The sequence below is a fragment of the Cyphomyrmex costatus genome, unplaced genomic scaffold (genome assembly GCF_001594065.2).
Source record: "Cyphomyrmex costatus isolate MS0001 unplaced genomic scaffold, Ccosl1.0 scaffold309, whole genome shotgun sequence".
Classification (NCBI taxonomy): Eukaryota; Metazoa; Arthropoda; class Insecta; order Hymenoptera; family Formicidae; genus Cyphomyrmex; species Cyphomyrmex costatus.
The window spans coordinates 27,897-40,960 of record NW_017277221.1 but is presented as its reverse complement, the minus strand read 5'-3'; the positions used below and the strand labels follow the sequence as shown (position 1 = coordinate 40,960).

The 13,064-nt window shown below is 29.9% G+C and overlaps 2 protein-coding genes across 2 annotated transcripts; both read left to right on the top strand.

Moving 5' to 3' along the window:
- The first annotated feature begins 3,417 nt into the window (after window positions 1-3,417).
- On the top strand, window positions 3,418-5,770 carry LOC108775735 (uncharacterized). Its single transcript, XM_018542184.1, has 4 exons — window positions 3,418-3,567; window positions 4,746-5,136; window positions 5,433-5,617; window positions 5,756-5,770. The coding sequence occupies exons 1-4, from the start codon at window positions 3,418-3,420 to the stop codon at window positions 5,768-5,770; spliced, it is 741 nt and encodes a 246-aa protein (XP_018397686.1).
- A 3,919-nt stretch (window positions 5,771-9,689) lies between these two features.
- On the top strand, window positions 9,690-11,202 carry LOC108775734 (odorant receptor 85b-like). The gene is made up of 2 exons (XM_018542183.1): window positions 9,690-10,347; window positions 10,847-11,202. The coding sequence occupies exons 1-2, from the start codon at window positions 9,690-9,692 to the stop codon at window positions 11,200-11,202; spliced, it is 1,014 nt and encodes a 337-aa protein (XP_018397685.1).
- Window positions 11,203-13,064: the final 1,862 nt, after the last annotated feature.

Here is a 13,064-nt window from a genome sequence, read left to right as displayed (position 1 = left end):
TATGTGAAACAGTTCAACCTTTGATATCGTATAGTCTCTCACAGTGATCTGCACGCTGATAGAATCTCTCCAAAACTGCGGTGATACTAAGGACGTTCTGGAAGCTTTTCTTAATATAGAGTTCTACGTTCATTCATGGATAAATGTCGTTTTAGCGCGTATTTATATGAAAAAGATTGCCGTCAATGTGATGTCTGCAATTGACGATTGGTCGTTTTCGTCGAGGGAGAAACAGTCTTATTCAATAATGACGGGATATGCACGAATAAGTCGAATAATCGCTGTGACTCAGTTAATGATTGGATTCATAGCTATTGTCGTATATCTTACCGCTATCGTCGTAAATAAACAACAGGTAATGTTTTTTGTGTATAATATTTATTATATACTTCAATTATATTATACTGCAATTCATAAAAATAATCCGTAAAAATTTGCTTGTATTTGTAAAAAATATAATATTATGATTAGAGCAAATAATATATAAAAAATTAATTAAAGAAAAAAATTAATTAACTAAAGAATGAAATTCTAAGAGAATAAAGTATTGCTACTAATATAACCTTTTTTTATAAAAATTTATTATTTTGTGATTTGTCTTTTATAATTGTAAAATTATGTGACACATCTTAAAATACTTTTTATAGGTCGTAACTATTGGTAATGAAACAGTAACTTTATGGAATTTCATCATTCCATCAACATGTCTATTCAGAGGGATTTCATATTCTATATACAAAGCACTTTTTCTAATGCAAATATTACAAGTATCTATTGTATATATAGGACAATGCGCAAACGATAACTTTTTCTTTGCTATTACAATGCATCTCTGTGGTCAATTGGAGCTTTTGAGAATTCGCTTTGTTGAACTTGTTGAAAAAAATGCTGACGAAAGGAAACATTATCGCAGCATATTGGGGTCTTGGGTCAGAAGGCATTACAAATTAATAATACTGGCCAGAAATATTGAAGATACCTTTAATCTCATTATTTTATTTCGTTTGACGATAACTACCATTGTTATTGCCGTTTCAGGTATTCGTATATATTATATACTATATATTATAATCGCACATTCCATTTTCCTTAATACTCATAAAAATTTTTTTTTACTTTATTAAATTTTTTTTATACTTTATTAAATTACAGTATTATATACAGTATATTCAACTTCTAAAAAATGAAATTATCTCTTATATGTATGTACATATTTGAAAGAGTTTTCATTTTTTTGTTGTATTCCAAAAATCAGTCCGGCTAAAAAAAAATGTATTTGAACTCGCTTCGCTCGTGCGCTCGCGCCCGCGTTGTGCAATAAACAACTAATCCCCACTCGTTACACAATGTATTATTTTTCTAGGAAAATCTTTATTTACGATATTTTGCTCTTGAGATCAATAGGGTAGTTTTCAAAGAAACGGTACAAAATCTGAAACTTCATGCTTTGACACAAATTATAGCGCTTCTATTGTGAAATAGAATTGTGTATAGTGACTGATTCTTCTCGTGGCGAAAAGTACTTTACTCTTGAATCTAATAGTGTGTAGTTTAGTTAGGAGTTAATTCATGGAGAATAGATCAATATATTAAGTTCTATTTGATAACAGAAATTAGCACAAAATCATTCAGATCTTATTTTATTTCATTTTATTTTGTGTGTGTGTGTGTTCTTTTCGTGTAGTCCTATTAGCTTAATGTTAAGCTAGCAGCGCTACACGTTTCTTCTAAATGGCATATGGTACAAAATTGTATTTTTTACGCACAAGTTAGCACAAAATGAGCACTAAATGTTATAGTTTAAAAAGTCTTTTTCGATTCTACTTATTTGGTTCTGCTAGTTATAGGTCTTACACTTCTTTCCCTAAACCTTTCCAACTTACTTTTAACTATTCTATCTCTCCACCATCCTGCCCTAATAATACACTTTCCACCATTCTTTCGTCATTCTGTTTTAGCTTCCCAATTTCGACTAAAAAATTAATTATTAATCAGTGACTTATATTATATGTATACAATGTTTCATTGAAATCTCAATTTGGGAGGTTTCTCTTGCACGCGAATGCAAAAAATTAGGCAAAAAAAATAGAAAAATATCCTTTTCAGGAATGCGTATAATTATGTCCATTAAGAATCACGATTATACTAATGTATTGAAGAGTATGTTATCTGCTCAATTGTTTATCGTACAATCATTTTTGTTTACACATGCCGGTGAAACTTTACGGAAACAAAGCGAATCGATTTTTATGGCTATATATGGCACAACATGGCACGATATGCCGCCCCCTATAGTGAAGGATTTTATATTTATTATGATGAGGACGAAGATCCCTCTTCAACTTACTGCTGGAAAATTTTTTTATATTACTCAAAGGACTACGACAGATATTTTAAAAACTGCTTTGACTTACATATCATTTCTACGAGTAACAATGGAAGAATAGTCCAATTATTATATGAAATTATTGTTTATTATCGTGTTGCATGCGTAGATAATAGTGTGTAAATATATGAAATAGAATATATTTATATATTTTAGTATATAATATATTGCAGTTTCTCTGTATTTTATTTTTAGATCTCTTGAACATTTTTGTTCTGCCTAAAAATTTGAACAAAAATTTGTTATACACATTATTATTATTGCAATAATTTGCACATATCAACAGATGTCGAAAATATGTTTAAGTTTCTTCTCTTATTGCTTAATTTATTATATTTGAAATAAATACGAACATCTTCATTAAAATGTAACATATAATAAATCAAAAAAAATTATTAAATACAATATATGTTCTACTAATTGTTATTACCAAGAATAATTACATTAATAAAATAATTCACGTTCTTGAACAAACATTACAACCACACATAAGAACTTTTAATGAACAAGAAAGTTTAGACGTGAAAAAAAGGAAAAATTTTCCATTCAAGACTTTAATTAGGGTTGTATTGTTATAAGTATCATTTATTTAACCTGATAATATACAAATTTGAAAAAGTAAGCAATTATATATGTATATGGAAAAAAAGTAATACGCAATTAAAAATGTAACTTAAAAAATTGAAATTTGTCTTACTACTTGTACTTTTTTTGTCACATATTTGTTATCAATCATTATGTCAAGCAGAAGCTGTAAGTTCTACACAAAATGTTATTGTTAAAATCGTGATTGTTCCAAGGTATCGGAATGACAAATTATGATATTGTGCACATTATGGAAAAACGTGAATGTTTCAGAAATGTACGATCACAGAAATTGTAGTGCAATACTTATCTTACCACCATAAAAACCAATCGATGAACAAGTGATACGTCCGACTATAGTAATTTCTCTCGGAACTGTATATTGCATAAATTGAACAACATTTTATGTACGATATTGCTACAATTTTCTTGCGATCGAAAGTAGCATGTCGCCGGACATGGAGACAAATTGGAACAGTGGCATGGATTATGGCTTCTCGATGATAAGAATGGTAATGTGGATAGTCGGTGTATGGCCTTTGCATCAGAATGATATAGTATGTACATTTCGTTGGATCATCATATTCATTGAGCAGGTAAGATATATAAAAATAATTTCGTTTCTTAAAAATATAGGATGTGGCGATAAATGTTTGTAATGTATACAAGTTTTTATTGAAAGTCACTGTAATTATATTCGATAAATGATAACAATATTTTAATTAATAATTTTAATTTTGGAGGATTTCAGATGTAGTTGATGTTAAAAAAATCATAAAACCTTTAATTAATTGATGTGTATAATCAAAATTAAATTTATTTCTATCATCAAGAATTATGTACAATCTAATTCATGTTTACCTATGAAATGGTTGAACCATTGCTATCATATAGTCTCTCACAGTGATCTGCTTGCTGATAGAACTTTTCATAAACTGCGGTGACACCAAAGACGCTCTAGAGGTTTTTCTTGTGATAGAAGCGAACTTACACTCGTGGATAAATGTTCTTTTCGCGCGTATTAACATGAAAAAGATTGCTATCAACGTGACATCTGCGATTGACGATTGGTCGACTTCGTCAATAAAGAAGCAGTCTTATCTGATAATGACAGGATATGCACGAATAGGTAGAGTAATCACTGTGTCTCAATTAATGATTGGATTTATCGCCGCAATTGTATATTTTCCTGCTATTTTTTTTGGAAATAGACAACAGGTAACGTTATATTTGTGTGATACAAATACTTATCTTAATAATTACTTTATACTGGCACCATACAATATAATAATTGTAATAAAAAAAAATATATATAAATTTATCTGTGTTAGTAGAGAATAATACGATTATCATAAATAATAAAGAGTATTAAGAAATTAAATTAATTAATAAAAAATAAAATTCTGAAAAAGTATTATTACTAATACAAACATTTCTTACAAAGATCGCATTTTAATTAAAAATGTTGTTACGTGTTCATAATACGTTTGATATATTACTTGTACAAATTAGTTCGGTCCGTTTTTTGTGTTCAAAAATGTATTTATTTCAAAACAAAATGAATGAATAAAACAAATTAATTAAAGTATTGTCCATCTCTGGCTACTACTTTTTCCCATCTCTCAGGCAATTTTCGAATTCCATCTCGAAAAAATGTCTCGTCTTTGGAGGCGATCATCTTTTGGAAAACGGACCGAACTAATTTGTACTCCCAATTATGTTGGTCATTTGTCTTTTATAATTATAAATAACACATCTTGAAATATTTTAACAGGTCGTAACTATTGGCAATGGCACTGAAGTTTTATGGAATTTCGTTATTCCGTCAACATGCCTATTTCGAGGGGTTTCATATTCTACGTACAAAGCACTTTTTCTCATGCAAATATTACAGTCCTTCATAATTTACACGGCAGAATGTTCAAGTGATTGCTTCTTCTTTGCTATTACTATGCACCTCTGCGGTCAATTAAAACTTCTGAGAATTCGCTTTGTTGAACTGGTTGGAAAAAGTACCAACGAGAGAAATCATTATCGTAGCATATTGCGATCTTGGATCAGAAGACATTACAAACTGATAATACTAGCTAGAAATATCGAAGACACTTTTAATCTCAATGTCTTATTTCGTTTATCAATAACTACCATTTTTATTGCGATTTCAGGTATTTATGTGTTGCAATTGCCTATTTATTTTCTCTGCAACTAATAAAATTTTTTACTAAAGTATTGCACATTATTAAATTTGTTTATAAAAATAGATTTACAGAAATTTGATTAATGATGTTGAAACTTGTAAAAATTATTATATATTTATAATAAATTACTTGACACAATAAATATAAGTACTGTTGAGAAAGAATTGTATCAAAAATATGTGATATCAAAATAAAGTATCAATCATATACCTAAGTGCAAAAAATGAAACATTCAGAAAAAAACAAGAAAATGTCCTTTTCAGGAACACGTATGATTGTGTCCATTAAAAATCATGATTATACTAATGTAGCAAAAAGTATGGTCTTCGTCCAGTTCTATATTGTGCAGTCCTTCTTGTTCACGCACGCCGGTGAAACTTTACGCCAACAAAGTGAATCGATCGTTTCGGCAATATATAGTACAACATGGTATAAACTGCCGCCCTCTGTAGTGAAGGATTTCATATTTGTTATGATAAGAACAAAGATCCCTCTTCGACTCACTGCCGGAAAATTTTTTCACATAACTCGAAGCACTATTACAGATATTCTGAAAACTGCATTGTCATACATATCATTTTTACAGGTGACAATTAAATAATCTAACTATATCATATAATATTATTTGTTTATTATATCGTATGACATGTAGATATAAGTTGTAAATAAATGAAGCAGAATATAAATTTATATTTCAATATATTGTAGCTTCTTTAACCATATTTGTTTTTTTATTGCAATTTTGAACATTTATGTTATGACAAAGAAATGTCACTATCAGGTCATTATTATTTATAAATATACTATTTATACATAAAATTATTAGATAACAAAATGTAATAGCTTAAAAAGAGTTTTAAAAAATAAACAATTACTAATATTATAAAAAAAACGCCATAAGTTTATGTAACATGTAATTACGAGTATGTAATTTTCGTGTAGCATAACAACTTTTTTCTGAAAAAGTTTTTCCTCAAAAGCACACATAAGAAAGTATCATTTGTTATAAAGACAGTGTTAATGAAAGTTCAAAAAATATTAATTTTTTAATTATAATAAAACGATACAATGGCAAATGAGAATCAAATCGTAATAACAAAAGATAAACATAAATATATTAGCATAAAATTTAAAATATTAAAAGTTAAAAATTTATAAAATATTAAAAAATATTAAGTTATGTATACATTTAACATATTTCAGCCTTTTATTCAGGCCCTCTTCAGAAATACGAAGTTCTAACGCAGCAAATAGTAAGTATGACTACGACGGTTATGTTATGAATATAATATAAAAATTAAACTTAAAAATAAGTATAAAAGTATAAAAAATAATGAAAAATATAAAATATAAAATTGATGTGAGATGAGTGGTTGATCAGAGAAAATGAAATCACTTGTCAAACAATTGGCTGAACGATTAAGAAAATTTTTCGTTATTCTGTTGAAGACAAGATATTATGTTGTAACGATGCATCCCTAAAATTAATGCATCCTTCCCCAGCTATACGAACCAAGCCGGATGCCGCTGCATCGCAGCGAAGAGAGCGCATAGCGCTCGATAATTAAATCATAAAAATGAAAAGTTCAAGCCATATTCAAAAAAGAATACTCAAAAATGCAATGTATGCAACTTTCAGCAGATTTTCGAATCGCCTCCGCCTTCCACTGTTCCTCTCACCGCCCCGCGCGCAGATCAAACGTCGCTCGAGCATCGTGCGTATATATTAATATTTCAGGACATTGTAGTTTTTTAATTTTGTTTATATTTTACTTTTGATTCTTAAATATATATTTATGATAATAAAATGTCAGTATTATGTTCACTTAAAATATAAATGTGTCATTTTTCGCTTGAAATAACATAACTTTTTTTATGAAAAAAATGTATACGTTTTTAAAAATTTAACTACATGTAATTTTTATAAATGTATGAGATTGTTATATATTCTTTTCATGCATGTGTAAAATAATTAGGTAATAAAACACAATTTTAAAAAAATTTAATTAATTACCTCAAATAATTATATATGTATAATTATAAAATGAAAAGTTCAAAGAATAAAAGTACTTACGTATACAATTTTTCAAAAACATGTCATGACTTTTGAACGATATGTGTCGCGTCACAGGTGACTAGGATGACTAAGCAGCAGACTTTATTGCATGCTCAGATACGTTTATGCGTGTCTCCAGTTTTGCTTTTAACGTAGATTCGATTAGTCTGCCTACCTCTATAGTCTATTAACTCCAGTGTCTCCCCTAAAGAATAAATATACATATAATTTTTTATCTAGAAGAGAGAGAAAGAGAAAGAGAGAGAAACAGAAAGAAGGGGGGAAATATAAATATATTCTTCAAGTTCTTCTTGATATCAACATAATTTGAAATAGCAAATGTTTGGAACTTTGGAAGCTAAAATACATTTATTACTTGAATTGTCTATATGCCAAACTTCCACAATGATCTCTCTTTTTCTGTAGGTACGCATTACTTCAAAGGGTATCGAATAACAATTTCTTGGAAAATGAATAAATTGTATAGACCGCAAATTCTGCATGTCGGTATTTTTTATACACGCTATACAATTCAAGAAATATCAGAGGATCGTAATGCAATAATACAATGTGATCGAGTAATTTGCCGTCAAACAAATATCCTCTTTGTAGAATCTTTAACATGCATATACTCTGATGCGCGCGAGTAATTCAAAGTTGCTGTATTCTCTCGATCAATAGTTGTAGAAGAAAAGGGGACTATGATAGACAAAGAATAGATGCGCGAGTGCCGTAGTATTGTCAGCATGGCGGATCAATTAATGAAGTATAGATAGTATTAATATATTGCATAATACAGTACCAAGAGCTATTAAAGATGCACACTTGTGCGATCAGCTCGAAATCGCTTCGTGATACGCTTCGAGAATGGTGTATTGGAACAAGGATGCTATTTACGCATTGTCAAGTTACAAAATTTTAGCATGGCTCGTAGGAGTGTGGCCAATTGATGATAATATTTTTTGTTCAAGAATACGTTACTTGTTTGTAATTGTAAGTGAGGTAAGAGTTTACTTTATTTTTAAATTTGTGTATACATACATACATATTTTATATATATGTATATGTATATTACTCAAAACAAAATTAATGCAATACCTGTTTCACCCTTTAAAATTAGGCAAATTTCAAAACGCAATAACTTGAAAAATCATCATATCGAGATGTTTAAAATAGCATTTTACAGCTTAAAATCTCTGTTTTTCAAATTAATACCTAAAAAAACGGTCTTACACATATTATATGGAGATACACAAAAATAAATGAAGATGATGCATCAAATCTCAACATTTTTTACGAAATTTGCGATATTTCACGGCACGAATTAAAATTTGTTTATTTTTAAATCATACTGTGGAACTTTTTAAAAATGTCGTAAAAAATTTGAGATTTATCTTAATTTTATGTTTGTGTAACTCGCCTATACGAAACTAGCCCCCTACTTTTTGAATTCAATTATTTTGCGAATTGTGCTGAATTGCCGGCCCACTACTTTGCAATTTTTTCGATTTTTAAGATTTTGTAAGGACTGTAAGGTTGTACTAAGTTGTGCTAACATTGTGCCAAAGTGGTATTCTCAAATAATGACAACAACAGAAGTTAAAAAAACGATTTTTTATAATTCGGAATAAAAATAACGCTAAAATTCGTATCCGTTATTCAAAATTGCATATCTGAGTTGTGCTAGCCTACCACAAGTCAGCATAACCGTTACATTCGCTGGCACAACGATATTAAGGGTACTTTACTTTTGAGCGCGAACCCGTGTGAAGCTGGTCCCCCAAATATTAAAAAGTCGATTTTTTTTCCTTATTCATTCGTTTGCTCATCGTCTGCTCACGAATGCTCAATTGGAATTTTCGTTTGCTCACCCTTAGTTCAAAAGATATACGAAAATTAAGTTTTGGTATCGAATTAAAAAATCATTTTTTTTTTTTGGTATTCGTTTGATCATCGTTTGATGACAAATCTTTTGAACTAAGGGTGAGCAAACGAAAATTCCAAATTTTCCTGTTAACGAACGTTAAACTTTCCACGCGAAGTATCCTACCCCCCTTACCAAGGGGCAAATGACTTCCATGATTGTATACTGTTGGGGGAGACTATCGACGGAGCGGGTGCGGGAGACCCGTATGAAGCTGGCCCCCCAATATTAAAATATTTCAGAAATGTTAAAAGTATATATATTTCAGAAATGTTAAAAGTATATATAACTTTTGCTATAAATATTTTTAAAAAAGGAAGTTCCTAAAGGAGGGGTTATGGCCCCCATGACTCTCTGTGGATTCGCCACTGGCACAACTTTAACAATCCGCGCCTGCGCAACAAATCTCGCTTTGAACAATCACGATTATCACATGCTTCGTCAATATATATAGCATTATAAGGCAAGGACACATTTGAATAAGAACAATCGTCAACAAATCTATAACTATTTTAGATTTTGCTGATGACAACACTATTGATGGATGTCTACCTTGCTTGCGAAAACTCCTCTGAGGATCCGATTGACACGTATGTGGTGGCCTCAAGCGCAATGCTGGGAATTGTCAAACTTACCATGCTGCAAATACAACGATCCACACTCTCGAGCAATCTATGCTCTGCTATTCAGGACTGGTGTAACATCAAGGATGCAAGGTCACGCGAGATCATGATCCAGTACGCACGCACGGCGAGAATAATTTCGCTGTCTTTGTTTTACTGTGGATTCGTCTCCCTTACATTTTATCTATTGCGACTTTTGCCCTTTATAAATGCGACAGCCAACGGAAGGACGTTTGTCCTTCCGATGACCTGTCTCTTCGAATCCGTCTCCAATCTCCAGTATTCCCTCATTACGTTCTACCAGGTGATTCAGTTGTTCGTGACATATGCTGGAAACTGCTGTACAGAGGGAATTTTCGTCGGTATCACAATGCACTTGTGTGGACAGCTCGAACTTCTGATGAGTGACTTTCATCAAATCGATCACAAGTATAAGCGTGAAGGAGGCAGCATCATCGAAAACTTTGTCATAAGACATCGAAAATTATTAAGACTCACAGAAACTGTTGAAGAGTCTTACTCTATAATTATTTTGACTCAAATTTTCACCAGCGCTATTTTATTATGCGTAACAGGTAAGTCCCATGAATTATATATTTTTGGGATTTTTTTATGTAGGTATATGTATAAGAGAGTTTATAATATTTTCAAAGAAAAAATATACATATATATTTAATTATTGCTTCAAAAAATCAAAGATGTACAATATAATTGTAATTTTAATTTTCGGTTTTTTTCTTATTTTATTAATTTTTTAACAGTCTTTAATTAATTATTTAATATGTAAAAACTATGTGAAAAAGATGTATAAGATATACGAGGATTGTTATGTAAAAGTTCTTAAAAAAACTATTTCTATAATAGCATTATAAATGCATATTTGGATGTCAAAAAGCAAATAAATATTATGTTAACAATTATTTTATTACGAATAACAAGTACGTATTGTAAGAAAATGTTACATGTACGTTATATCAGCTTTGAGCTGAATTGTGAGAGTTCAATCAAAGTAAAATTTTTAAGGAATTATAGTTTTAAAAAGATCAGTCAGAGACTAAAATATATTAATTTAAGGCTTCGGACTCATCGTATCCTGGCACATTCATGATATAGTTATGACAGTGAAGAGCATTATAATAATGATTGTTATGTTGATGCAATGCTTTCTGTATTCATATGCGGGTGATAATTTAAGAGATCAAAGCGAAGCATTATCATTCGCACTTTACGACAGCAATTGGTACAATTTTCCGCCTAACGATATAAGAGACTTAGCGTTTATTATGATAAAAACGAATATACCCATTCGTCTAACTGCCGGAAAATTTTTCTACGTCACACGTGCTACTTTTACGGACATTTTGAAAACTGCAGTATCTTATTTATCCGCTTTACGTGTTATGATTGACAAACAAGAAACAAATAATTAAATAAAGATTTTTCTTTATCACATACCATGTCACATATTCTTTAAGAAAAGCTTTTGTAGTGATGCGAAATTTTTAATCTAACATTAATGTATAATATTAATATATAATTTTAATTTATATTGCATAAAAATTAAACATTTTTAGAAATATATTATAAGCAAACTAATTATTTGAAAATTTTTTATTTTGATTTATTATTATCAATGTCATACGGAACGTTTCGACTTCATTGAGTCTTAATCAGTCATAAATAACTCATACAAATTAAAACATAAATCGAATGAATTTAATTTAAGTTACCTCAACGCAGTATTAAATTTTTACTTATTTTTATTTTTAATTTTAATACCGCGTTGGCGTAACTTAAATTAAATTTATTCGATTTGTATGGGTTATTATTTACGGCTGATGAGGACTCACAATCAGTGAAGTCGAAACGTTTCGTATGACATTGATAATAATAAAATTTATATAATTATTACATCTTGTATAGCTCAATTGTTTTTTTGACCTGGAAAGATATTTAAGTTTAGTATTGATATTTAGTTGAGCGAATCATAATTTAACATTAAATTTATTCATGATAATTCCTTATTTTGAATTTTCTTCGTAAATAAAATTATATCTCAATATTAAAATTCTGTAAATAAATAAATTTAATTGTATTATAGAAATCATCAAACAAATATATCTTTGTCTAAAATTAATTTTTATATTTGAGTTTTGACAAAGAAGCTTTGTCTAGATATGTATAGTATAAAATCTTTAATACATGTATAAAATTACTCACTCGTAGCGTATAACCAATTTTCTTCAATCAATTTTTGTAAAGTGATTATATACAACAAAATGTTAAAAACAATCTACTTATCCGTACTGTATATTTTTATATTAAAAAAAAACTAAATATACAACATTTACAGTTGAAATGATACAACGATTGTCTAAGACGAAATAAAACATAATGCAGAACTAAAACGTAGTGTAAGTCTACTATAAGCGGAAAATAAAATTCTTCTCTTGAAAGTTCATGCACGATAGCATGAAATGATTGTTAGCAACTAAAAAAATATACTCTTACAATTTTTTATCGAGCAACAGTTATGCATATATAATAATATAATTCTCTATGTTTTACGATAATGCGTTAAGAGCACAGTGGTAGGCTGGCATATTTCAAGATAAATAAAAAATGAGTCGGTAACATAGACAGACGTTATATCGAATACATCATTGGTTATTGGTAGCAGTTACAGTCATTACTTTAACCCAATGGCAAGTGAACGATGGAAAGACGATGTCGCATATGCGATAACTCCTTTTAAATTGATAGCATGGTCCATTGGTATCTGGCCACTTCAAGTTCGTAATGCTTATTCGTTGATACGATATGGCATTGGCATCTTTTCCGCGGTAGGCACTTTCTGAGTTTAACTTCAACGATCAAACATACGATTCTTTGAGGAGAATGTAAATTAATGTTTATTTGATATTTTATTATATGAAGACGTGTCAATAGGTCTTAATGATTGTCGTACCTTGTTTCGAGATGTATTTGGGCTGCACTGACGCGGAGACAAGCATAGATTGTCTCATGTTAATCTGCTGCGGAATACTTGGTGTGTTAAAGATAGTATGGTTCCGCATGTACGCAAGAAATTTGGCTAACAATTATTGCTCTGCCATGAAAGATTATTTGACAACTGAAAACATAAAAGAACGTGCTATTATGAGAAAACATGCTTTTATGGGAAGGACTTTGTGCTGCTTAATTTTGGGTTTCTCTTACTTTAGTGATATAATGTATGGATTAATCGCTATTCTGGATGAATATAAGCATGTCAATATAACGAAGGACACCA